We start from the raw sequence: 24,901 nt of genomic DNA on the forward strand, positions 1-24,901 counted from the left end.
TTATGTTTGCTAGCATATTGCTATTTCTAGATCGAGTTAAAGGAGACAATGAATCACAGTTATATATACATGTTATGAATTGTTAGTGGTTCTCAGCTGGAATTTATACGCATGTTTGGAATCAACATTTTGGTCTGATGCTACACCAAAATACATTCTTTTTTCATTTGCAATGTGCTATAATGCTGCTGACAAATCTCTATCCCAGTGCCTAGTAATTAAGTATTTATTTTGTGTGTTCATTTTAACATTACTGTAAATAAATTTTTCTCCTCTTATAGAATGATATGGCTCTCTATAAATGATATATCATGTTATAATCAGGGCCAGACTGGGGGTGACAAGGCAGCACTGGTGCTTAAAGCCCAGCAGCTGACCTAAGTGGGGCCATAGGCTGCATATAACAGGCCACATATTACGGTTTTCCGCTCACACAGCGTTTGGCCAGGCATTTCCAGTGGCTGCACACCACAGCAACCAATCTACCACTTTATATATATATATTATTTACAATATACGTGCAACAGAAATATATGACATATCTATGTATTTTTTTTTCCTATGCACTGTTCTTGTGGCTCAACCTTCTGGCTCACATAACTCCTTTAAGACTTAAGTGGCTCTCCTTTATGGAGCGGGGCCATGAAAATCTGTCTGCATATCCCTTTAGGGTTCATGCCCCAGAAGAAGAACATTAGGGACCCAGTGTTTCGATGTGGCCCTACACCATCTTCACCGATGTGGTTAAAGCAGCAGGAAACCTCTGGCTTGCTAACTTTTAACAAATCTGTACAAGTTGATGTCACCCAAATTGTTATGAACTAATGGTTGGTAGTGTTTGTAAGTTCTTCTGCTCCTTGCGTGCTCTGTTGGATGGAGGAAGGGCGACCCCCTAGCCACAGTGGCCCTTGTTTGAGAACAGAGAGGGGACTGTATATTTGGGGAGGGTGTAGGGGGAGGGGCGATGCAGTGTGTATCCTCTGACTGTACCCTGGCATGTGACAGCTCTGTGTGTGTCTGTGACCCCAGTGTGGACTGATCAGCAGCTGCATTCCTCGCATTGTAAAGCCAGCCTCTCTGTGTAACGTAGAAAGTGCAGAGCCAGCCTCCGTCTTCCTGCCAGGGCTCTGCTCCGAGCAGCATGTGGGAGAGCGAGAGAGGGTGGAACAGTGTTTTCGGTAACGCAAGACATCCACAGGCAGCCAGTGGGTGGGAAGCAAGAAGTTAGGAGGACACGTAGCTGAGGCTGCCACAGCCCTCATCCTGACAGCGACATCCACCGCATCTCCTTAACCCGCAGATCCGGCCTCGCAGATAAGTGATCGGCTGCAAAGTTTTGACTTGTTTTTCTTTGCCATTGTTAATGTGGCATCTATAATGTAGACTGTATTTAAATTGGAATGGACATTATAGATGGCAATTCAGCTGAGATGCGTTTAGTGCCCCGCTGTAGAATAAACATAAACTTGGGGCACCAAGAGCTCGGAATGTCCTTGTTTGTTGACCCCAGAAGTCTGCAAGTTTCCAGACATTGAGTAGCAGAGGGTGACCAGATCTTCTCCGGTGTCACCCCTGGCGCTGATAGCGATGATTGTTCTCTGGCTCCGGATCTAGTTACTCTACAATCAGATAAAGCGTTGGAAGCGTGTGTGGAATTTGGCAACAGTGTCATCTGCGTTTGTCTGCAAATTGGTCCCATCGGGGCGCCGCATCTGTAAAGGAGTCGCATTTTAGGACTGAGAAGAGGTGCCACGCATTACAGGGAGTTTCGGGAGGCTGATCCCTCTGTGCCTGCTTTTGGGATGAGGGTGGCAGGGTGTGGCAAAGGCTAAGGATGGCATCAGCTGTGTTTGAGGGCACCTCCCTGGTGAACATGTATGTGAAGGACTGCTGGGTTAACGGAATTAGGAGACTCATCATCAACCGGAGAGGAGACGAGGAGGAGTTTTTTGAGATCAGGACTGAGTGGTCAGACAGGAATATTTTATATTTACACAGGAGTTACTCGGACCTTGGGAGGCTCTTTAAGAGGCTGCTGGAGTCCTTCCCTGAAGATCGTGGAGAACTGTCACAATCATCTCTGCTCAAAGGTAGGTCCTTCACTCTAGGCTGTTACTATGTAGCAGAAACTCTGTGGAGTAAAAGCAAGAACTTGTGAAAGGGGATTAGTTTATATTTTAACCCTGAATAATATCTTTTGCACTCCATGCAAAGTAAAATCCCATATGCAGCCTTGGCCTGGCTGAGTGCGATGTGAGTTGCCCTGCACAGCAGCTAAAATGCGAGAGGCGTCCTGTCTTTCATCAGCGTCATGGTTTAATGTGCCTAATGTTTCCATTTACATTGCAATGTTTAGAAATAGAATGCCACATGAATAGTTTTATGCTATGACGTGTTAAAGCAATTTAACCCCATTTGATTGGATATGCATGATGGGAGTCGTGGTTCACAACAGCTAGAACACCAGCATATATTTTTCTGACCTGTGATGATAGGAGATGCTTTACATTGTGGAGATGATTTCTTGGTATATTGTCTATTTTGGCATTACATGCAAAAACTGGCTTCTTTTTTAACACTTTGTATTCCAAATGGATGTGTGCATTATAATAGATGTAAACTAGTTGATTAAATAACCAGATCTGCATGGAGTGCATCAATATTGTGATAACTATTTCATACATTTTCCACATCAGCTGATTTTACCTCTAGTCTGTCCTCCCACAAAGTCATCAGTTATTCTTCCGCTTCCTATTTAAAGAAGTGTAGGATTGTTGTATGAAGTTCCTTTTTACATCCTGCTTTCTCTGTCTCAGTATTGTGTAAATCTTCAGCGTGATTACTGTCTGACATCAAAAACCACATTTCTGTCTGAGAATAAATTCCCATTATTGCTCGAAATCCGCACTTCTTGAGATTGTGGAAGTGTGCTTAAACATCATATAACGTACAGAAAATGTAGGGGAAATTTACTAAACAGTGGTAAGTACCGTAAGTTAGAGAACTTATACTCAAGCAATTGATCCACGCTCAATTACTGGGTTGTTCTATCCATGCATATACTTTATACGGTGTCACTGTGGGAAAGTAGAGGAATTATGACATCATTAGCTTCAACACATAGTGTGAGGTGATTTTGTCATGAAGAATAAAGAATTTTAAAAAGTTGGAAAAGTATGACATTTTTACGACATTATAGCACAAGACTTCTCTGCCATTTAATGATTTTTTTGTACTGTGTACAAAATTGGTCATAAAGTAAAAAAAATGAATTGTTTTTGTATTTGAAACTTACTGATAACAGTCATATCTTAATTGGTAATTATGTCAATGCCTTTATATAAGAGAGCTCTTGTAAGATGAATTCTTAATATATTTAGATATTATTTGACAGGTACAAACAACCCCACACATACATCTGATTTCAATGTGATTTCAGTTAAAAAAAACAGGTATCGTGTTTAACTGCATCAGTGAAGATAGGTGAAGGTGCCAAGGAAGGGCTGGATCCTCTTGGTCCCCCTCCAAAGAAGGGAATCACCAAAGTCTTCAGTCCATCCTCTTGCCTTCGGGGATCCGGCTCCACCGTAAAATTCCTTGAATAAACCCAATCAAACCAAAAAACTAAGATTCTTCAAAAAGACAAATTGACAGCAGCTCAACGTCAAACGGTAAATCAAGTCTTAGGAGGGTCCGAAACATTTCTGGGGAGGCTGGTTTTCTAGCATATGACATTTGCTTTGCGTCTAGTCTCAGACTCTTTTACATTTGCATTTGCTTTGCACACTTTCCTTCATAGGAAAATTGGTAGCTAGAAGGCAAGCTATTGCCCGCGTTTGCCTGTTTCGGTTGAACTAGTCTCAGAATATTCTGTTCTATAAACCCAAGATAAACGGCATAATGCTATGTTAGATGTCACATGTATAATCACGTGCCTCTCTTGTGTCTCTCTGTGACTTACGTGGTAGGTAAAAGTTGGAGTACCCATGAGCTCCCATCCATTAATATGAAGAGTGGGCCAACAGGGGGTAGGTGGAACATCCCTAGAACCTGCCATTGTTCTCAATACCTGTACTTTTTGCCCACCCCGTACATCTAGAACCCTCATCATCGCTGTCAGTAGCTCTCTCTCCAGCACTGTAGGTTGAATAACCTTACCCTTGCAGCTCAGGTCCTTCCTACCAGGTGCTGAAGAAGGAGCAAGAGAGATTTATTACTAGTCCACCTTTTTGTATGGAGGCTGGCTGTTCCCTTGGGACTTGGTGGCCGTTTGCACCAGCTGCAACTTGCATAATTATGCTACATTTTCATTCATAGGAACTCTCGGTGGTTAAAAAGAGCCATCACATACTATTAGTACATCTGTACTGATGACATAACTACAAATGTGCCTCATACCCCAGAAAAATCCAGCTGTGATTCTCGGGAACAAAGGTGAATCATTGCTGCACTAAAATGAAAGACTGAAAACGAGACTCCACATTCTCTGTAATTTGCACAGATAACCCTAATTGTCTACAAAGTCCAGGTGCACAGCAGGTGTGCTCTTACAGGCCACAAACACATAACAGTCTTCATTCTAGTCATTGGATCAGGCTCAGCTGGAGCGGGCAAAATATTTCTCACCTCAGCTTTCTTACCTTCATTGCCCGAGTAGACATTATGCATAATAAGTAAAAGGTATAATCTTTTTATCAATGGACAGGTAGAAGAACATTATATAAAACCCAGTAATTGTTATTTTGTGAAGTTAGTTGTAACTCCTTTAGTGGAATTGGTATATAGAGCCATATGACTATGGCGCTTGTCAACGTAATTAGTTGTAATATTTAATTATTATAGTTTAATTATGTCTTTTAATAATTTTAATAAAAGCTTGTTAAAAATGTCTTCGTAATTAAATACTCCTTGAAACCATAAAAGATACTAAGGCTTATTCACTTAACATACTAGGTGCAATTAATGTAATGTCTAAATGCAACAGCATCTATAAAATTCCCATAAGATGGCAACCAGTGTTTATAGCTTCTTGCCACAGAATTCTGTGACCCACAGGAGCAGTTCAAGGTTTTTAGTAGCCCTGAGCAGAACAATTAAGGGGTAGGTCGTATCTATACTACGAGAATCTAACAAAAATAAAATGAGGAACACAATACTTATTATCACAGGATATTTTTAAAAGATAGATTATAATAATACAACTTTATCAAGTAATATTCTAATTATACCTCTGGCAGCCTAACATGACTACTTGAACCTACCACTGCCTTATCTTACCTCTCCTAGTTACATGTTTAGAACTTGTTAGTATAAATACGTGATCTCTGCTCATCATCAGGTGAATTCTATGGGTTCAGAGAACAGGTTCCTTAATAATCATTATTTTATATACCAATGCTATGCCGGAACCTCCTCAAATTATGGGATTATAAAGAGTTTATACGAGTTCATTTATTATGAATGATAGCGATTGAGAAAATGTGATCTGTTTTATATGTCATAGAAATACTTCATGATAGATCTACTTTTTATGAAGTGGGAGGGAATGGGTCATTGCATTAGGCTATCATGTTTGAAGATAAAGAGGTTAATGGCATCGGACACAGCAGGGCAGAACAGGCTAGTCACACAAATCTGTAACCAGCTTGAGTCACCATGACCTCCGCAAGTAGAGGGTTAAGGACGGAGATATCAGTATAATCGCTCACCCACTCAGCAGCAGTTTGCAAAAATACAATGCTTTGTGCCAATGGGGGAGAAACTTGCTTAGCTTGTGCGAAAACATTTTACAGATACTTAAACTGGGAAATCTTCATAGTTTTTCGCATAAAAACTTGCTTAGCTTGTGCGAAAACATTTTACAGATACTTAAACTGGGAAATCTTCATAACTTCTTGCATAGCTAAGTTTATTTTCAACTACATATATTTGGTACATTTTGTTTTGCAACTGGCCTATTTGCTTTGGAGGTATTTGGGTTATGTTGTTATGCAGGCATATGTGTGAATGTCCTGGCATTATTTACTCATTCCCTCCTCCAGGTTACCAATCAGTGTTTCTCATACACAGTACATACACACACACACACACGTTCAAAAGTTTGGTGTCATGTTGAAATGTAATTGTTTTTAAAAGAAAAGCTATGTTTGTCCATTAAAATAATGGTTCATGAATACACTGTAGACATTGTTAATGTTGTTTATGGCTGATCTTCAATGAGATATCTTCATAGGCGTACAGAGAAACGTTATCACTCCCATCACTCCTGTGTTCCAATGGCACGTTGCGTTTGCTAATCAAATTTTAAGTTTAAAAGGCTAATTGATGATTAGAAAACCCTTTTGCAATTATGTTACACAGCTAGAAATATCCTTGTTTTACAACAAGGATTGTAACAACAAGCTTAACAACAAGTGACCCCAAACCTTTGAATGGTAGTGTATATATATATATGTATATATGATTATATGATTTCTTTTGTATACTTTAAAATGTAGTTACCATTTGAACGATGTGGCAGATCCATTTTTAATATTCCATATGTCACATATGACAACTGTATGTTAATAATAAACCACTTTATGTGAACATTATGTTAAAAATGCTCAGAATCTTTTAAGCACTTTTGTAATAATATATTTCACTTTAGTGTACTTTTACAAATTATAAGACATACCTGATTAAAGAGGCACCCTAAAGCCCCATACAGCCTCACCATGAAGAATGCATAATAATAATTGCTAAATTATTACTTTCAAAGTTAACTACATGCTTTGAGTAAGAAAGATATTATAAAAAAAGAGAATCGTTTGCAAACGTTACTGCAACATACAGTCTGTTCGTTGGTCTGCTCTTTAGTGCAAAATGATATTGAGATGACATATACCGTATTGGCTCGAATATAGGCCGCACTTTTTTCCCCCACTTTAAGGTTTTAAAGTGGGGGTGCGGCCTATATTCGGGCTCTAGCGCCCGACGCCCGGGACATGCAGTCCCGGGCGCCGGGCAGGCAGCGGGGTTAAGATACAGATCCCCCGCAGCGGTGCAGGGGATCTGCATCCTTCTCCCCGATACGCTCAGACAGCCTCCCCTGCCAGCACTTCCCACGGGGGGGGGTGCCGGCACGGGAGGTTATCTAAGCGTTTTACCTCTGCCCCCCCCTCCTCGACTTACCGGAGCAGACTCCCGGGTGTCTTGCGGGGCCGGCGGGAGACATTTACGCAATACGCGCATGCAACTTCCGGTACCGGAAGTTGCATACGCGTATTGCGTAGATGTCCCTCGCCGGCCCCGCAAGACACCCGGGAGTCTGCTCCGGTAAGTCGAGGAGGGGGGGCAGAGGAGGACAGCGACAGCGGCAGCGTATCGCGGGGAGGGAGGACAGCGGCAGCGTATCGCGGGGAGGGAGGACAGCGGCAGCGTATCGCGGGGAGGGAGGACAGCGGCAGCGGATCTCGGGGAGGGAGGACAGCGGCAGCGGATCTCGGGGAGGGAGGACAGCGGCAGCGTATCGCGGGGAGGGAGGACAGCGGCAGCGTATCTCGGGGGGCGGGACAGAGTGGCAGCATGTTTTTTTTGGTGCTTTTTTAAAGAAAAAAAACTTTTTCTTTAAAAAAGCACCAAACTTTTAGGGTGCGGCCTATATACGGGGGCGGCCTATATCCGAGCCAATACGGTACATATCAAACATAATATTTACATCATGATCATGGCTTCAGTTATAGATTCTTCATAGGACATCAGATCCCTTTAAGAAGCTTAAAAAAAATGTCAGTCTATGGCAACAGATTACCAGTGCTTGATTTTGTGTCGAGTGAAAATTAAGCATTTCCTGAAAAAAATACAAATAAGGGATATTTTCTGGTTAGTGTTTAGGTGTTCAACAGGTGGAAAGGGAGTAGATAAATCAGCACCTTTAGCTTAGGTCTCCCTGAAACCAAAAGAGCCAAAGTACACTTCATACTGTTTAATACTAAAGAATAAATCTGTATATGATAAATATTTAGAACTATAGGGCTTCCTGCTTGCCTTAAATTTCCTGTTCTGGCTTCTCTTGTAACCTTAAATCCTTCCACCCGGCTTCCGTCATTTTGGCTTTGAGGGTGGTCACAGCGTCAAGAAACTGGAGCTTGCTAATTTTTATTATTCAAGCTGACTTGAAAGAGATCCTGCATCACTTGGCAGGAAAATGACCGTATAATGCCAGCTGATGGCAGAGATACTCTCTGTATATCTTACACTTTGCTTGGAGATGCTTTTTCTTCTTAAGTCAACTTTGTCCTTTTTTGCCTTTTCAGAAAACAGTATCTTTTTTTTTTTGGTCTGTGAAACTCGAGATGTCTGAAGATTGCAAATCGTTGCATTTATTTTTTACCATCAAGGAAACTTGGTGAAGTTCATGGATTTCTCATTACTGAATGTAGAACGTGGTTGTAGAGTTTAGGAAAGGACCCATTAGAAGTCGTTTTTTTTATTACAGGGACACTAAAGCCAACGTATGCATTTGTCCAAAAAAAAGAAGCTAAAGTTATGTAGTAAGCATTCACCTTATTTACATATTATAGGGAAAGGTTTTGTTTTTGTTTGTTTTGTAGTGCTCTCTCTTTGTTTTCGGACATTCATACAAATTGACTCATTTAATACAATTTGTAAAAAATAGAATACGTATAAATCAGAATGCGCAAGTCTATTTTTGGAAGAAGACATATTACAGTACACACAGAGTACTTAATATGCATTTGTCTATAATATGGGGTGACTGGGACATTTGACTGTCCCTTTAATTATGAGACCAGCTGTGATGATGACTGTTCCTCTTTAAGGTTTGCTAATATTCTAGGGAAACAAAAGTCTTTATGACTGGTGGTACAAGGAATGCGTGAGTCATGATGATGGCTGTTGTGACCATAGTCTTCACTCACAGTCATGAGCACTGTGGACATTATAACACCTATTCACATTTGGTCTTTTCAATGCATGACCAGTAAAGTTGGGTTGGTAAGAAGTCTTTCCTTAAAACATTACAGATATAATTCCTGTGGAAGAAATATACTGAACAGGTGTAGCTTTTTTAAGCAAGAAAAGGGATGGGTGTGTTAGAGAGTAGAGAAACAAATGGATCTACAGATAGGAGGAAGTTCTTCCTCTTTAGTCGGCCCATGACCTGCTCCTCTTGTTAACCACCGTCGCGTCTTCCCACTTTCATCTCTAGGGTTTTACTTGTGCGTCATCTATTCTCTGGAATTCCCTGCCTCATTCTGCCAGGCTCTCACCTACTTATTCTAACTTGAGATGTTAAATAAACCCCCTCTTTGGAAAAGCATATAGTCTATTATACTAATACCAACAACAACCTTTGAGTATGTCTTAACATGTATTAAAGCTATTGTCTATTTAGTATACTGTCAGTTTTAATACGATTGTTAATTTCAAGCTTAAAATCTATATTTAATCACTGTTAAGCCATCAATGTATTTCTTTCAGCAGGACCATGCATGATTTAATGTTTCTGATTTCTACAGTTGCCACATGAGGGATAATTGAGCCTGCTTTATGACTTACTTCAAAGCTTGTGAATAATTGAATCACAATTATATGCTATTGAGCCAAATGGGAGCTGGAAGTTTTCACAGGAAATAAAAATAATTGCATTTTTTTGGCAATCATTGCCAATTGATGGAGCTCTTTATAAATAAATTAAGACTGGATTTCACTGTTCCTTTTCCTATGCTTCAAGTAACCAAATTTGTTTAAAAATATTTGGTTAAAGGGAAAAAAACAAACACGAGTGCTATTAGTATTTAATCCTGCATTAATTAGGTATGCAGTGTAAGAAAGCACAATTGCCAAATAAAAACAAATTGAGTAAAGGAACATCTGAACATCATTTATGATGTGTATGTGATCCTAAATCAAACAGTATATAAAATGGCAATGTTCTAATTCTACCAACTATATCATTTGTAGAATATCTCTATGCTATGGTCATACTCAAATAGTATCGGCCTAGTTTCAAACAGTTAAATGAAACGATATTAAAGGGACATCCTAACCATTATATATCCTTTAATTTATAGGCCCAACCCATTGCAGCACCTCTACCCTCCTCTCTGAGGCCACCATCTTTACTGCATTATAAAGGTGCTGTGGCCAGCACATTCTCCATAGTGAAAATGGGCTGGCTAGGAAAAATTTGAGATTGCATCTGTTAAAGGCCCATTGAGTGTTGCCACCCTGATTACCCAGAACGTGATTTGGCCCCCACTTTGGCAGCAGCAAGACGGCTGTCCCACTGGACCTACCACTCCCGTTGACCTGCCACCCTAGGCCTAGGTCAACTTGGATACATAGATATATTTTCTCTTTCCCTATCCCCCAACGATTTTTCATGCAGGAGATGTGTTCAACCATATATATTTTCTGGCATGTGATACTCTTACCGTCAGCGCTCCAGCACTGACTCTGCGTCCGATGTCTAATGAGACCCCTTTGTGCACTTATTCAGGAAGTACTTTTATAAAATTCAATGGGAATGCTTTCCTGACACTGATTGGCTGCTTGAGCAGAACTGACCAGAGCGCCCTAAGTCTAGTCCTTCCTCTACCACTCAAAATTAAAGAAAAATGGTAACCTATACCTCATGCAGTGGACCTCACTTCTACCAAGCGCTTGGTACAATCCCTGGCTGGCAGGTTCTATTTCCTTGTAAATTCTTTAACTTAGCTGGCTGGGGAAAATTGAAAGTTTTCTTCATATCACGTTTCATTCTCAGGTTGCTAAAAAGACGTTCTCCTAGAACAGAATTAGAGCAGGATACCTGTTTATTAAGTCTACGAACTGTTGAAATCATGGTTTGGTTAATGCTTTAATTTCTAATCAATTCCATTTGGCGTGAATTTTGATTATTTCATTTATGCAGAACATTTATGTAACAGTCTTTTGTATCTTTAACAGTAGGTTCTGCTTTATATGCCTGTTCTTTTAAAGGTAAATATTGCAGTCACTTCTGCCGCTCTGTGCCCTGCAACGTGTTCCTGTGTTTATTACTGGCATTAGACCCATTTGCCCGTTTCCATTACATAACCTGTTACAATCCTGAGCCCTTGGGAGAATGCATTGGGATTGTAGTGGGCCCAAGGGACTGTAAGGACTGTAAAGATGCAGAAGCCACCATGAAATTAAAAGGTCTCTTCAAATACTATATTGATTTTACTGACTTGAAAATAGCACATTAATTACTAAGGTGTATAGAATAAGACATTATCGGTAGTACCAGTGTTACCGCATAGTTAGTGTTACTGTGGCAAGTTAATGTTTTGATTCATACTGAATAAATTCTCTAAAATGTTCTACAGGTTTATTACCGTATTTGCTCGATTATAAGACGAGGTTTTTTTCAGAGCAAATGCTCTGAAAAATACCCCTCGTCTTATAATCGGGGTCGTCTTATAATCAGACCTCAAATAGGTCTGACTATGAGACGACTAAGATCCAGATCCCCCTGCAGCTGCAGGGGACCTGGATCCTCCTGTCTCCCCGCCCCACTTACCAGTGCTTCTGAGTCCCCGGTGTGCAGCCGGGGCAGTGTGTAGATGTCTACGCGATTTGCGTAGACAACTTACGCTGCAGCCGGAAGGAGGTGTGGCTAGCAGCGGGGGTTGTCTGCGTCCATCGCTGTCAGAGATCAGAGTTCCCCGCACCGGCGCAGGGAATTCTCTCTGACAGTCGGGGAAGGTCTGCGCGATGGACGCAGACAACCCCTGCTGCTAGCCACACCTCCTTCTGGCTGTATGTTCTATGAAATGCCTTTTAACCCCCTTAATGCCACTCTGCCTCCAGAAATGCCTTTTTAACGCTCTATACGCCACTCTACCCCCCCTATAAAACCTCCCTATATGCCACTGTGCCCCATAATATGCCTTTTAACCCCCTTAATGCCAGAGTGGCATATAGGGGTATAAGGCATTTCTGGAGGCAGAGTGGCACATAGGGGGTCAAAAGGCATATCATGGGGCACAGTGGCATATAGGGTTAAAAGGCATATCATGGGGCACAGTGGCATATAGGGGTATAAGGCATTTCTGGGGCAGATGTGCATAACTGGGGGGCAGGTTGGAAAATAGAAGGAAATAAAACCAAAATATTTTTCTCAATCATAGCTTTTATTAAAAAAAAATAGTTTACATGAATTAATATTACTGGTAAAACTTTTTTCCTATAGGGTCATCTTATATTAAGGCTTTTTGTTTTTTTCCTAAATTAATATTCAGATTTGGGGGGTCGTTTTATAATCAGGGTCGTCTTATAATCGAGCAAATACGGTAACTAATCTTTGGGTAGAACAAGATGTTATAGATAAAACCCCAAGAATTATCACTTGGAGAATTCAGAAAAAAAATACCTTTGGTTCGGTTTCAGAGAACAAGAATCCTATAGTAGTGTATGAAATAAATTTCAGAGAACTCTTAATGGGAAATGCTTTCTGGAACCTTTGTTTTCTCAGTTAACTTTTTTTTTCTTTTTGTTCAGGGCTTATAACAATTAAAGACGCTCATGAAATTGAAGCAAGACTTAATGAAGTAGAGAAACTGTTGAAGACCATCATAAACATGCCTTGCAAGGTAAGTAATTTAGGTAGAGGGTAAGAATTTTTTTTCCATGCTCACCTTAAGGGACTGCGAACTCTGCCCTTATGCACATGGGAATGTGAATTACCTGCATAGCCTAAGCCGTGTTATATTTGCCTTTTTCGTTAAACTAGTATTTCTATCATTGCCTAAAAATAAAAGTAGCCTTTTTCATGTGTACATGAGGTTCAGAAATAAAGAATTCTGATAACTGACCATAAAACTTTACACTGCTAATTGTCTTTATAAGGAAGGAAGGCTGTAAAATCAGAAATTGCAAACCACCAAAGTTAAAAGACCTTAAAGATCTATAAATCAGCCAGATTCCAAACTTAAAACCAAATCATATGTATTTTTTTTCTTGCTTCTCCCTATATAGAGTTGCCAGAAAAAAAACAAAAATGATACAAAGATCCATGTAACTCCTTGAATGCTTGGGTCACCCAACATGTTGCCATTTTTTATTTTTTTTATTCTTCCGTTTTACAGCACTTTTCTTCATCATTATTTTACAGTATTCAAGATCTGAAGTAGTTCTCACATTTTTCGAGCGGTCTCCACTGGACCAAGTCTTAAAAAATGATAATGTACACAAGATTCAACCAAACTTCCAAAGTCCCATTAAAATATCTGGTAAGGAATGTTTTATTTCATTATGTTTAGATGGATAGAAGAAATGTAGCAAATTGTAGACTTGCTATGTTATTGCGCCACCTACAGGTGAAAGCTATTGGAAATGATAAATTATTTAGTTTTCTAAAAGAGAACATCCATTTTTTTCACTACTAAATAAAACCAACAAACGTCTCAGATACATTTTGATTTCACACACATTTCTACAACACGGTTATACTTTGTAAAATGATTCTTATGGTAATGCTTACACATTTAATGATTTTAGTAAATGTCTGTTGTGTGTTGTAGGGAGCTTTGTTTCATGGCTACATATTCTCTAAGCATTTATCAGTTTTCAGAATCTGATAACAGTTGATTTTTTTTTCCATCAGTGTTGAACGGATGCATACGTTTTTAGACCACTTTCTTGGAGCATAGAAAGTGTTTTCCTAGTAAGCAAATAGGAGATCCCATTATTTATATTATTGCTATTTCCTAGTACGATGTTGTTAATATCACGGTACTTCTCAATGAAATACATTTATTTTAACTAGTATATAACCGGCTTGTGGTGAGCACTACTAGTATAAAAAATGAATCCCTTACAATTTACAAAAAGATTTAGCAGATCAATCGGACAAAGGTATAATATATGGATTATATAGAATCCTGTTACCGTCTAATTATAAAAATGGATACTTACATGTTAAATATGTAGAACACAAGATGTTACAATGCTCTTGACGAATGAGTCCTCTCTGTGCGTGGTTCACAGCACTAGATCCCAAAGGATCCCTTACTCCCAAGATCCTACTAACTCAAGATTCCTCCTAAAGAGCTTCTACCATCCCCACTGTTTGCATAAAAAAATCCTCTTCTGCAATTGCCAAGAGGAAGGGCGTGAGGTCAGGGTAAGCACTGTAATTACTTTTTCAGGTTTTGCACCACATTCTCCTGTACTTGTTTTAAAAACAAAAAGCTGAGGTTTAACACAATTTACTAGATAATTTCCAAAACAGTGCCGGCAACAGTCCCTCTTTAACTGCCTCAATGTGGCAATTTTAGTGATGTATTAGACTTAATCCTATTCTGCATCCTAACGGATGCTTTTGTCAGTTATATCATAATTGGCATCTCTGCTTGAATCCAGGTGACTTTACCTTGCAGCAAGTAGTAGTCACTCATAGAACTTTTTTGAGTTACGGTATGAATATTTGAGGCTGGCCCACACTGCCCAACCGATTGATCCTCTCATATACATAAATTGCATTATATTGTGTACTGTCAGCTACTGGTGGGGGCTTTAACCCCTTCATTTTAGAGAGTTTTTTGGAACCCTAAACACTCTATTTTCCTATTTATACCATATATTGCTTTATGCATGATTCTGTTTTTCTGTGTTTGGAAAACCCACAAAAATTAGACATCTTTATTTTCGGAGTAGGGCTTTCTTTTGAAACAATAGACACACTAAACATTATAATTCTGATTGCTAATATTTAAAAATAAATTATGCAAGTTAGCTTAGGATTTCTTCCACACAGTAGGTGCCACTGCTATACAATAACTCAATTCATGTTCAGCAACATCCTCTGACTTCAGGAATACCTCACGTCCATCCCTTACATATTACGCTATAGTGTACTATGTTTAATAGTACCGGCTTGGGTGTAGTGAAGGTTTTTTTTTTTCTAGTGGGCCTTTCTTTGTTGTTGTAAAAAAAGGTAATTTATTTATTTATTTTTTGCTTTGTGAGACATGACGTCACTCCACTTCCCTCTCCAAGGTTCCTTCCTTGGAACAAAAGGCCCTCATGAACCCTCCCTGCCCCGTTTAGAGCAGTCTGATGTTGAATAATAGAAGGGTGATGCAATGATTAAATTAGAAGTGTCCTTCACAGCATTTTCTCGCTACTAAAGCTTTTACCATTGTCCAGGATTAACGTAAACGTATAATACAACCACCAGATGGCAGGGCATGTTTGAAACAAACGTTAAATATCTTACTTCTGAAGTAATGAGTATGAGATCAGTATGAGTATCTTAGTGGCAATATGTTATTCGGTATCACAGTCTTAGCTACAAGATTTATGTGCGTCTAGCCAAGATCAGAAAACTTGCCTGATAGTAGTGCTTTATGATATACAGTGTTAAAATGTTAAAATACCACATAAAATAAATCTTCAAAGTCCGATATAATATAATACATTATATAATATACTATATATATATATATATATATATATATATATATATATATATATATATATATATAATTATGTGTAAAGATTTAAAAATATAGTTACTACCAATTAGGGTGTGGAGAAATTAACCGACAAAAGTACTTGAAGTTTTGCTACTTAGCTCAACTTCCGGGTTGTAAAACAATACTCTACCTTTAACCCAAATATCTCAAAAATAAACACGCTGATTAAACAAACATCTAGGTGATTTTGTGATTCCTCCTTCAGCATATCTGAGTTGTTAACGCTAGCGTAACTCGTGGCACCCTTTCCTCTACTGAAAAACCTCCTCCTCGTGAGTCACCGGTTATAAAACTGCTTACAAAGATTTTTAAAAAATATGCCAGAACCAGCAAAACAGGAAAAGATCACATGCTAGTCTGTAAACACCGTGTCATAAGCAGAGTGCAAACAAGAATAACTTTACTAATGGATACTTCTCTGGTGACCATTCTAAAACATTTGCCATTTTTTCTAAATATTTCCATTTTTTTTTAGAATTCACTAAAATATGTAATTATGTTTATAGATGTAAACATGGCTGTATTTGAACTGAGGGGCTAAGTTTTTCGATTATCATGGTGCCTGTGAGGTCAGCAACTGTTCAACTTTGTTTATATAATATATAATAATATATAATATATAATATACGGTATATTAATTGTAAGGACAGTTACTTTTTGTAAAGCAGTTACAGATGTTCAGATCACCCGCGTTCCCAGTTTGAGAGAGGAAGCTAGATACTGAAGAGCTGAGTTTATCTCTCCTAAAACTTGTATCAATAATTCCTGCTTTTTCATTGATCTCAATGTTTCTCTTGGGTTTCACCGCACTGCTCGACAGCCCATCGAAAAAAAAAAAACGAATGCAGTTTATATTGCTTGATTTTAAAATACGTATTCTTGCAATCATTTAATAAACGTGCCTGTGCTTTTCAGCATAGTTATTTTCTGTCATTTTGATGGCACGGCAATCTCTCAGAGATACCTTCCTGTAAATTGCTTGGTGTCTGAATACTTTCAAATTGCTCCCATTTCCTCTCATGGATATAATGTGAAAAGGTGTCTGACTTAATGTGTATGTTATGAATAAGAATCAGCCAAAATACTATCTAGAGTTCTTATTTGTGTTTTCTGCCTGGAATATGCCAGAATGTTAACTCTTGCACACCCAAAATAATAAACAATTCCATATAATAGAATTCTGTTGTTCTTAAGTTATTTTGTTACTTATTTTTGACTGTTGTCGTTAGGTGTTGGTATCCCTGCATGTGTGTTCATGGCAAGACCAAATAAAAGGTCAAGCTTGACTTGGTTCTCTGAGTAATAAGTCATTTTTAGGCACACTGGTTGGTAATAGCAATAGTAAATCTAAATAAAATGTTGCCACAAATTACTTAATAATTTTTCTTTTTTTTTCTTGGAAAGCATCTATTTACTTTGCTATGGAGCTAGACATTTTTAAGAAGTTTTTTACTAATGCTTTTCATTTTGGTTTTGTTTAGAAATCATGCGTTCCAATGGTTTTTGTTTAGCCAATACTGAAACAATAGTCATAGACCACAGCCTTCCACATGTAAAAGACCCGGATTTGGATGTCGATTCCACAGATCACTTGTGAGTATATGATATTTTGTTTTCATACAATTTATTCTTTTTCCTCCCTTCTGGACAGACTTTCATCTTACCAGACTGTTCTGTGGCCGCTTTGTCTCCTGTCCCTTCCACTTGGCACCTCTCTTGCCTCATTGCAGGGGAAAGGCAATCTGACTAGCTTTTCACCTCATCATCACCTCACATTATAAATATATATATATATATATATATATATATATATATATATATATAAAGGCATGTCACCATTTGGATTGTTGATCACACTATATAAAGCCAAGATCCCGTGATTTGAGGGCATTTAATGCACTGTGACTAAAAAAAAATTTTCAATCTTTCCTCAAAATGTAAAGGGTCTGGAGAGATTCTGTATGGAGGAATGGTCTCAGATCCATTGCCATGTATTCTCCAACCTCATCAGGCATTATAGGAGAAGAACACATACCGTATTTGCTCAAATATAACTCAAATGCCCTGAAAAATACCCCTTATATTCAAGGTTGTCTTATAATCCAACCTCAAATAGAGGTCTGACTATAAGACTAAGATCCAGATCACCCGCAGCGCTGCAGGGGACCTGAATACTCCTCTCTGGCAGCCGGTGAATAACCTACACTGCCCAGCACTGCCCAGCACTTCCACCAGGGCTTCTATGATGGCGCGCCTGCGTGACATGACCTTCTGGTCACAGACACTAGGGAGTCTGGAGCATGGGGGGGGGCAAGGCTGGGTTGCATTGGTAAGTTGGGGGGGGCACAGTGGCATATAGGGGCATATTTAACCTTTTTTTTATATAAACCTGTGTTGTGTTTGCAATTGTGTGCTTTCCATGAGAGCAGTGTATTTTTGTGGGGTTTTTTTTGTTGGTTTTTTTTTTTGAAGAAAAATGATTTGAAGATTCAAACAATAAAGACAATTCATCCCAGTCTGCTTTGCTGATATTTACCAAGGGTGCCAATATAAGTGGAGGACACTGTAGGTCTATGAAAAATGTATGTAGTAGGAGACTGGGGATATATGTTATGTGTTAATGACAGAGAAAAGTTATATAAAAAGGTACATAAAAAGCAATATCATATTTTACTATTTATTATGTTTTATTGCTGGGAATCCATGCAAAAATATATGCACACAGATGTCAGGCAATACACACCATTGGGTAAATCCTTAAAAAAAAATATTTTATTTAAGGGTCATACCAATGAGTTTTGCTAAATATTTAACCAAACCAACGACAGCAACAAAGTAAAACAGATTTCCCACCTCACCACAATCCCATAGATTCCTTTTATGACAACTAACTCACTCATTTAATTATGAAAGTGAAACATGAACTTGCAGAAGTGTTGAGGGCTAAAATTGGATTGCTAATAATAAAAGTGAAGTTTGATTTCTTAGTCATGGGTACTCCTTTTTCTTCGAGTAAGAACAAAACAAGCTTCATTGTAATCTAGAAAAAAGCAGTTCAGTAACTGCCTATACAAAAGCACATACCTGCATGATACATAGTTACGTATGTATGGGTTTTAGTGTGATTTTGTTGTTCAAAGTGAGTAGAGAACAGGGGCGGGCTGGGCCGGGGGACAGGGGGGCAATTGCCCCCCAGGCCGCCCTAAATCCGGGCGACCGGCAGACGAGCATTCAATGCCGCTGCGGCAGCAAAGTTAAAAACTAAGCGGCCGCGAGCAGGATTGAATGTGGCCGTCATGCGTACCTGGCGGGGGGGGGCGGTCCGCCCCGGCTGCCGCTCATCTGAGGGGTGCCACCATGCCGGCACGCCTTCAGAAACGATGCGCGCAGCAACTGTGGCTGTGCGCCGGGACTTGATGTCACATCCCGGCGCACAACACTGAAGCCACGCCCACCGTCTTCCGCGCTCAGTGCACAGGACAGGAAGAAGAAGAAGAAGAAGAGGAGGAAAAGTGAGAGTGAAAGAAGAAAAGGTAGGAGAGAGTGGATTAGTAAGTGTGTGAGAGTGATGGGTGTTATGCTGAATGTAAGTGTGTGAGAGTGATGGGTGTTATGCTGAATGTAAGTGTGTGAGAGTGATGGGTGTTATGCTGAATGTAAGTGTGTGAGAGTGATGGGTGTTATGCTGAATGTAAGTGTGTGAGAGTGATGGGTGTTATGCTGAATGTAAGTGTGTGAGAGTGATGGGTGTTATGCTGAATGTAAATGTGTGAGAGTGATGGGTGTTATGCTGAATGTAAGTGTGTGAGAGTGATGGGTGTTATGCTGAATGTTTGTGAATGAGGGTTTCAGATAGCATGGATGTGTAAGTGTTGGGGGATAGCTTGGCATAGGGAGTCCGTAATCACATTCCTTTCATGCCCAGATTCCAGCATGTAGTGGCTGCCTAGGCATGATAGGAGTGTGATTGCTGTTATAAATTATTTTTTGGTCCAACGTCGGTTTGTTAACACTTTTATTGGACAGAATAATTCAATGACAGTATTAATATATATATATATATACCGTATTGGCTCGGATATAGGCCGCCCCCGTATATAGGCCGCACCCTAAAAGTTTGGTGCTTTTTAAAGAAAAAGTTTTTTTCTTTACAAAAGCACCAAAAAAACATGCTGCCACTCTGTCTCCCCCCCCCGAGATATGCTGCCACTGCCCCCCCCTGAGATATGCTGCCACTGTCCTCCTCCTCCTCCCCCCGAGATATGCTGCCACTGTCCTCCCCCCCCGAGATATGCTGCCACTGTCCCCCCCCGAGATATGCTGCCATTGTCCTCCCCCCCCCCGAGATATGCTGCCACTCTGCCCCCCCCGACTTACCAGAGCAGACTCCGTGGTGTCTTGCGGGGCCGGCGTGGGACATCTACGCAATACGCGTATACAAATTCCGGTGCCGGCACTCAGCGGATGTGCTGGCACCGGAAGTTGTATACGCGTATTGCGTAGATGTCCCCCGCCGGCCCCGCAAGACACCCGGGAGTCTGCTCTGGTGAGTCTTGGGGGCAGAGGTAAAACGCATCGTGCGGATGGTCATCGGCTGCGGCGATGCGGCTAAACAACCTCCGCTGCCGGAGGCTGTTTACCCTCATCGCCACAGCCGGTGACCGTCCGCAAGATGCGCTTAGACAACCTCCCGTGTCGGCACTCCCGCCGTGGAAAGTGCTGGCAGGGGAGGCTATCTGAGTGTATCGGGGAGTAGGATGCAGGTCCCATGCACCGCCGCGGGGGATCTGTATCCTAACCCCGCTGCCTGCCCGGCGCCCGGGACTGCATGTCCCGGGCGTCGAGCGCTACACCCCGAATATAGGCCGCACCTCCACTTTAAAGACTTAAAGTGGGGGGAAAAAGTGCGGCCTATATTCGAGCCAATACGGTATATAATTGCAAACAGCAATCACACTCCTATCATGCTAAGTCAGCCAGCACACGCTAGAACCTGGGCGTGATAGGATTGTGATTGTTGTTATATATATGTGTGTGTATATATATATATATATAGATAGATAGATAGATAGATAGATAGATAGATAGATAGATAGATAGATAGATAGATAGATAGATAGATATGTTAATATTGTTGTTGATTTTTTTGTCTAATTTTGGTGTTACTTTTAATAAAGTATTTTAAAGTTTGGTTTTTTTTTGTTTTTTTTCAGTTTTGGCCAAGTGAATGCTGAATTTTTAGTTTCAGTCCAGAATTTTCATTTCGGTGCATCCCTACTATATACTATGCCAGTCACTAAAGTGGTAAGCCTACACCACATCAATGTTTGGCTTAGTATATAGTGATAGGGGTTGTCAATGTCTGGCTCAATGTATAGGCACACATTGACGGTGGTGCTGCGTAATCCCTAAGTATATAATGATAACAATTTTGCTGTACCCCTGTCAATGTTTGCCTAACCATAGAAACTATGCAGTTTTAAAGTGTGAGTGTGTGGGGGGGGGCCACATACAGGGTCTGCCACAGGTGCCAAATACTCTAGGTACGCCCCTGCATCATGCGGCTGTCAGACCCAACGGCCATGCCTCAGCTCCTCTTCCCACGTCTTAAAAGGGGTGTGATGAAGAGCTGAGGCATGCGGTGTGTGCACGCCGGCCACTTTCAATGTCGCTCGCAGCTGCTTTGATGGTGCAATGGGCCAGTTGACTAGACTTGCCCCCCAGGCCTTAGGCTGCCAGCCCTCCCCTGGTAGAGAATGGCAGCGTATCTGATAACTGCTTTATATAAGTATGGATTTGTGTATGTTATACATATTTTAAAGCCTTGATTTGTCAGCCCATGTAACATAGCACTACACTTTAAGACCTATACCTTTAAGACCAATATCACAGAAGGCATTTCCGTGTGTATTGATGCAGTTTACTTACATGAAAATCAGTATCTAGAGTCACCTCTGGGTGTACTTGAGGCACTTCTGAGTTTCATATGACGCCTTTGTATAGTGGTAATCCCTGCTGTTCTCTGTATCAGGAGATTGTTGGAACCTGTGCACTCTGTATCATCGCTGGGAATGTGTGTAGTGGCATTGAGGAACATGCCGATACTCGACACTCGTGCCAAAATAAGAACATCTGATCACCTAGACCTGAAGCCAAAACATCACAGACATGCCGTTCTATTACACAACTCGGCTTTTCAACCGAGGAAGAAAAATCATTTCATTTACTACTATGTGACAACTATGTGTACCACATATAACCCCTTAATGACAAAGCCTGTACATGTACGGGCTCAAAATGCATTGTTTTCAATGGGTTTAGGGACCGCCCATTGTCATTTAGGGGTTAATAAAGAAAAAGAGATACAGGTCCAAAGTGTCCACCATATGTGCTCTTGCAGCTTTTGGGAATTATAAATACTAATTTGGTCAGATTGCTATTACGTAATGTTTCCAGTTAACATGCTATGCAATGGATTGTTGAGACCTTTGGTGTTTAAACCTGGATTGCTATCGTTATAAGACTTTTCAGTACTGTACCGGCAATGTAGTATCAGTGCTTTGCTGTATGCAGCTATGTATTGATACTTGTAGAAAAAGATCTGACATCTGTACAAAAAAAGGATCTAATTTTCTCTTCTGTCCATGGTGCTGACCAGGGTAACCCTGTTTATAAACTGGTTACTAAATCAAGCCACTTCAATAATTAGTAGACTAGCATCAGTATAAGCTGAGTGGAAAAATCCCATAAAGCAACACTTAACATCTACAAGACAACATGGTCCATATTTGACTTGAAAGCTGGTTTCTGTCACAAGAAAGCATTTACAAAAAAGTATTTAATTTTCTACATCATCTTGTTATTTATAGAAGGGATTTATTTGTGAAGCAAATCCAAACAAGTCATTTTTTTTAGATCAAGCATTTCCGCTAGCATATTAACATGAAACCTTGGAATCAAATAATTTGCATAACAGCAGATAGAATTTCCAATCCAAGTGTCTACTATTTGCACTTTATAAAAGAGCAGAACTGTCTTAGGTCTAATTTTAGAACATCTTGTTTACTTCAAGCTGCCTACAAGCCTAGAGGAGTGCAGCTGATTAGCGGAAAGAAGCTAAAGAAAATAACTAGAAGCAGAATAATAAAAAATGAAAGGACGAACAGTTTGCATTGCAGTGAGAAAAATCATATAGTATGTCTTTAAGGCCAGAGAATGGATCTGCTCAAACTGCCACGGTCAACCTCTAAGAATGTAATCATAGTTGCAGCAGGCAACCTCGGCTTTGTTCACAGTTTTGCTTGTCGAGCTTTGATGCAAAAGCCTTCATATGAGAACGTGCTTAGAAATATCTTAGTAACTTTTAGTTGTAAATGTCAAGGTGATGCACATGGATTGCAGAGAAATGATTGCATTGGTGTTTAAAGATCGTAGAATGAGAGGTTTGGGAAATTTAGATGAAGGCAACCAAGATAATATTGTTAAGGAAGCAGATCTGCAAGGGCAACCTGTGATTCTCATACATTAACAAATGGTTAAGTGAGTTGATACACTGGATATATAGTGCAAAATAATTGTAAGACATAGTATTTTTCCTTTCCTAAAATAGGGCTCTAGCATCCGTCACAAAACTTATATTTCTATTGCATTTTCTTATGTTATGTGTACAGCCACTATAAATAAGTAAAAAAAACGGGTTTTTTGTTCTGTGCTGGAGCACCCAATTACACATACCGTATTGGCTCGATTATAGGCCGCACCCGATTATAGGCCGCACCCTAAATGTTAGGTGCTTTTTTAAAGAAAAATTTAGATTTTTAGAAAAAATACACATTAGTGGAATAGTAAAACAGTATTCTAACTAACACACTGTATTTTAACATTTTTGGTATCTATTATGCAGTTAGTCAACATATGTTACATACAAACAGAAAACCAATAGACATTTTAATGCACCTTACTCATAGATATGCCCCTCTGCCCCCAGATATGCTGCCACTCTGCCCCCCCGAGATATGCTGCCACTCTGCCCCCCCCGGATATGCTGCCACTCTGCCCCCCCGAGATATGCTGCCACTCTGCCCCCCGAGATATGCTGCCACTCTGCCCCCCCGGATATGCTGCCACTCTGCCCCCCCTTGCAGGCACTCCCCCCTGTGGGGAAACAAAATCCCTAAATACACAATATCAAAATACACAAAGTCTAAAAGGCTCATTTTATTCATTTATTTATAAGTTTAAAGACTTAGACTTTGTATAATTTGTCTACCATGAAAGATGTATAATAAATGATATATAAAGCATATTCCATAGTGCTATTACAATGAAGGGAGACTAAACATTTATGACTAAAAGTCATACTAGTACAGAACGTAAGGAGACTTCCAAGTTTGTCTTAGTCCTCCTGTGACACCACTTCTGCCTTGAAGACACTTTTGATTCTGTACAGCTTGAAATTTCTATCCACAATAAAGAATGATAGTCTACTAGTTATAGATATGCCTTACAATCTGTTTAATCCTTTTCAAAACATATACTACCAGGCATGGAAAGTAATAAAATAATGCATTGTATAAAAGACATTAAGAATGTGTTGGCTGCTCATAAACATTTTATTCGTATTATTGTCTTTCAGCAGACATAGGCTTAATAGAAAACCCACATAGCTGGCAAACCATAATGACATCAGCCTGTTCAGTATGTTGACCATTGTTCCTCTACACCATCTGAATATTGAAATAAAGAGAGATCAGCGGTGTGTACACACTGGCTGACAGGTGTAAAGTAATTTCATCTGTCAGATTTTTCCTACATGCAACATTCACTTTCACCAAAGAGTGTAAATTGTATGTCTCCAGTTTTAGACTTTTTAGACACGTTTCTTTTGTTCTAATAGCTCAGCTATCCCTACCTTTGACAAATCAATCTCATGCTTTCCATTACCGATCAAATTCAAGGTTCAACTTATGAAAAGAAGTCATGAAAAATGACTCTACCCACAAAACTTCAATTCAAGCTGAAATATATGAATATAATATGGTCTATTTTCATATTTTCATATTGTTATTGTTTTGTTCATGTATTTTAAAGACTATATTGACTGGTTTTGTTTTAATTTTTTGGTCACAGATTTGGAAACGGAACTGAATTCTCCACAGAGCCAGACAACGCAGATGACCCGTCGGCATATGTTACAAATTTGTCCTACTATCATTTGGTTCCATTTGAAACAGATATCTTAGACTGAATTGACGGAATGCATAATAATTTGCCTTTTAAGTGAAGCCTCCTTCTGAGTGCTGCTGTCTTTTGTGGCCTTTCCAATTGAACATACGCGTATTTGCAACTCACACAATCATGGTGCAGGTGCTTTACAATGGACTCGATAATACATA

The 24,901-nt window shown here is 39.8% G+C and overlaps 1 protein-coding gene across 1 annotated transcript; it reads left to right on the forward strand.

The window, feature by feature from the left end:
• The first annotated feature begins 1,379 nt into the window (after positions 1-1,379).
• On the forward strand, positions 1,380-24,901 carry PXDC1 (PX domain containing 1). The gene is made up of 5 exons (XM_053467325.1): positions 1,380-2,090; positions 12,529-12,620; positions 13,142-13,259; positions 16,988-17,099; positions 24,636-24,901. Exons 1-5 carry the CDS (start codon positions 1,835-1,837, stop codon positions 24,751-24,753), a joined length of 696 nt encoding a protein of 231 aa, XP_053323300.1. The 5' UTR covers positions 1,380-1,834; the 3' UTR covers positions 24,754-24,901.

This window comes from Spea bombifrons, chromosome 5 (genome assembly GCF_027358695.1).
Source record: "Spea bombifrons isolate aSpeBom1 chromosome 5, aSpeBom1.2.pri, whole genome shotgun sequence".
Taxonomy (NCBI): Eukaryota; Metazoa; Chordata; class Amphibia; order Anura; family Pelobatidae; genus Spea; species Spea bombifrons.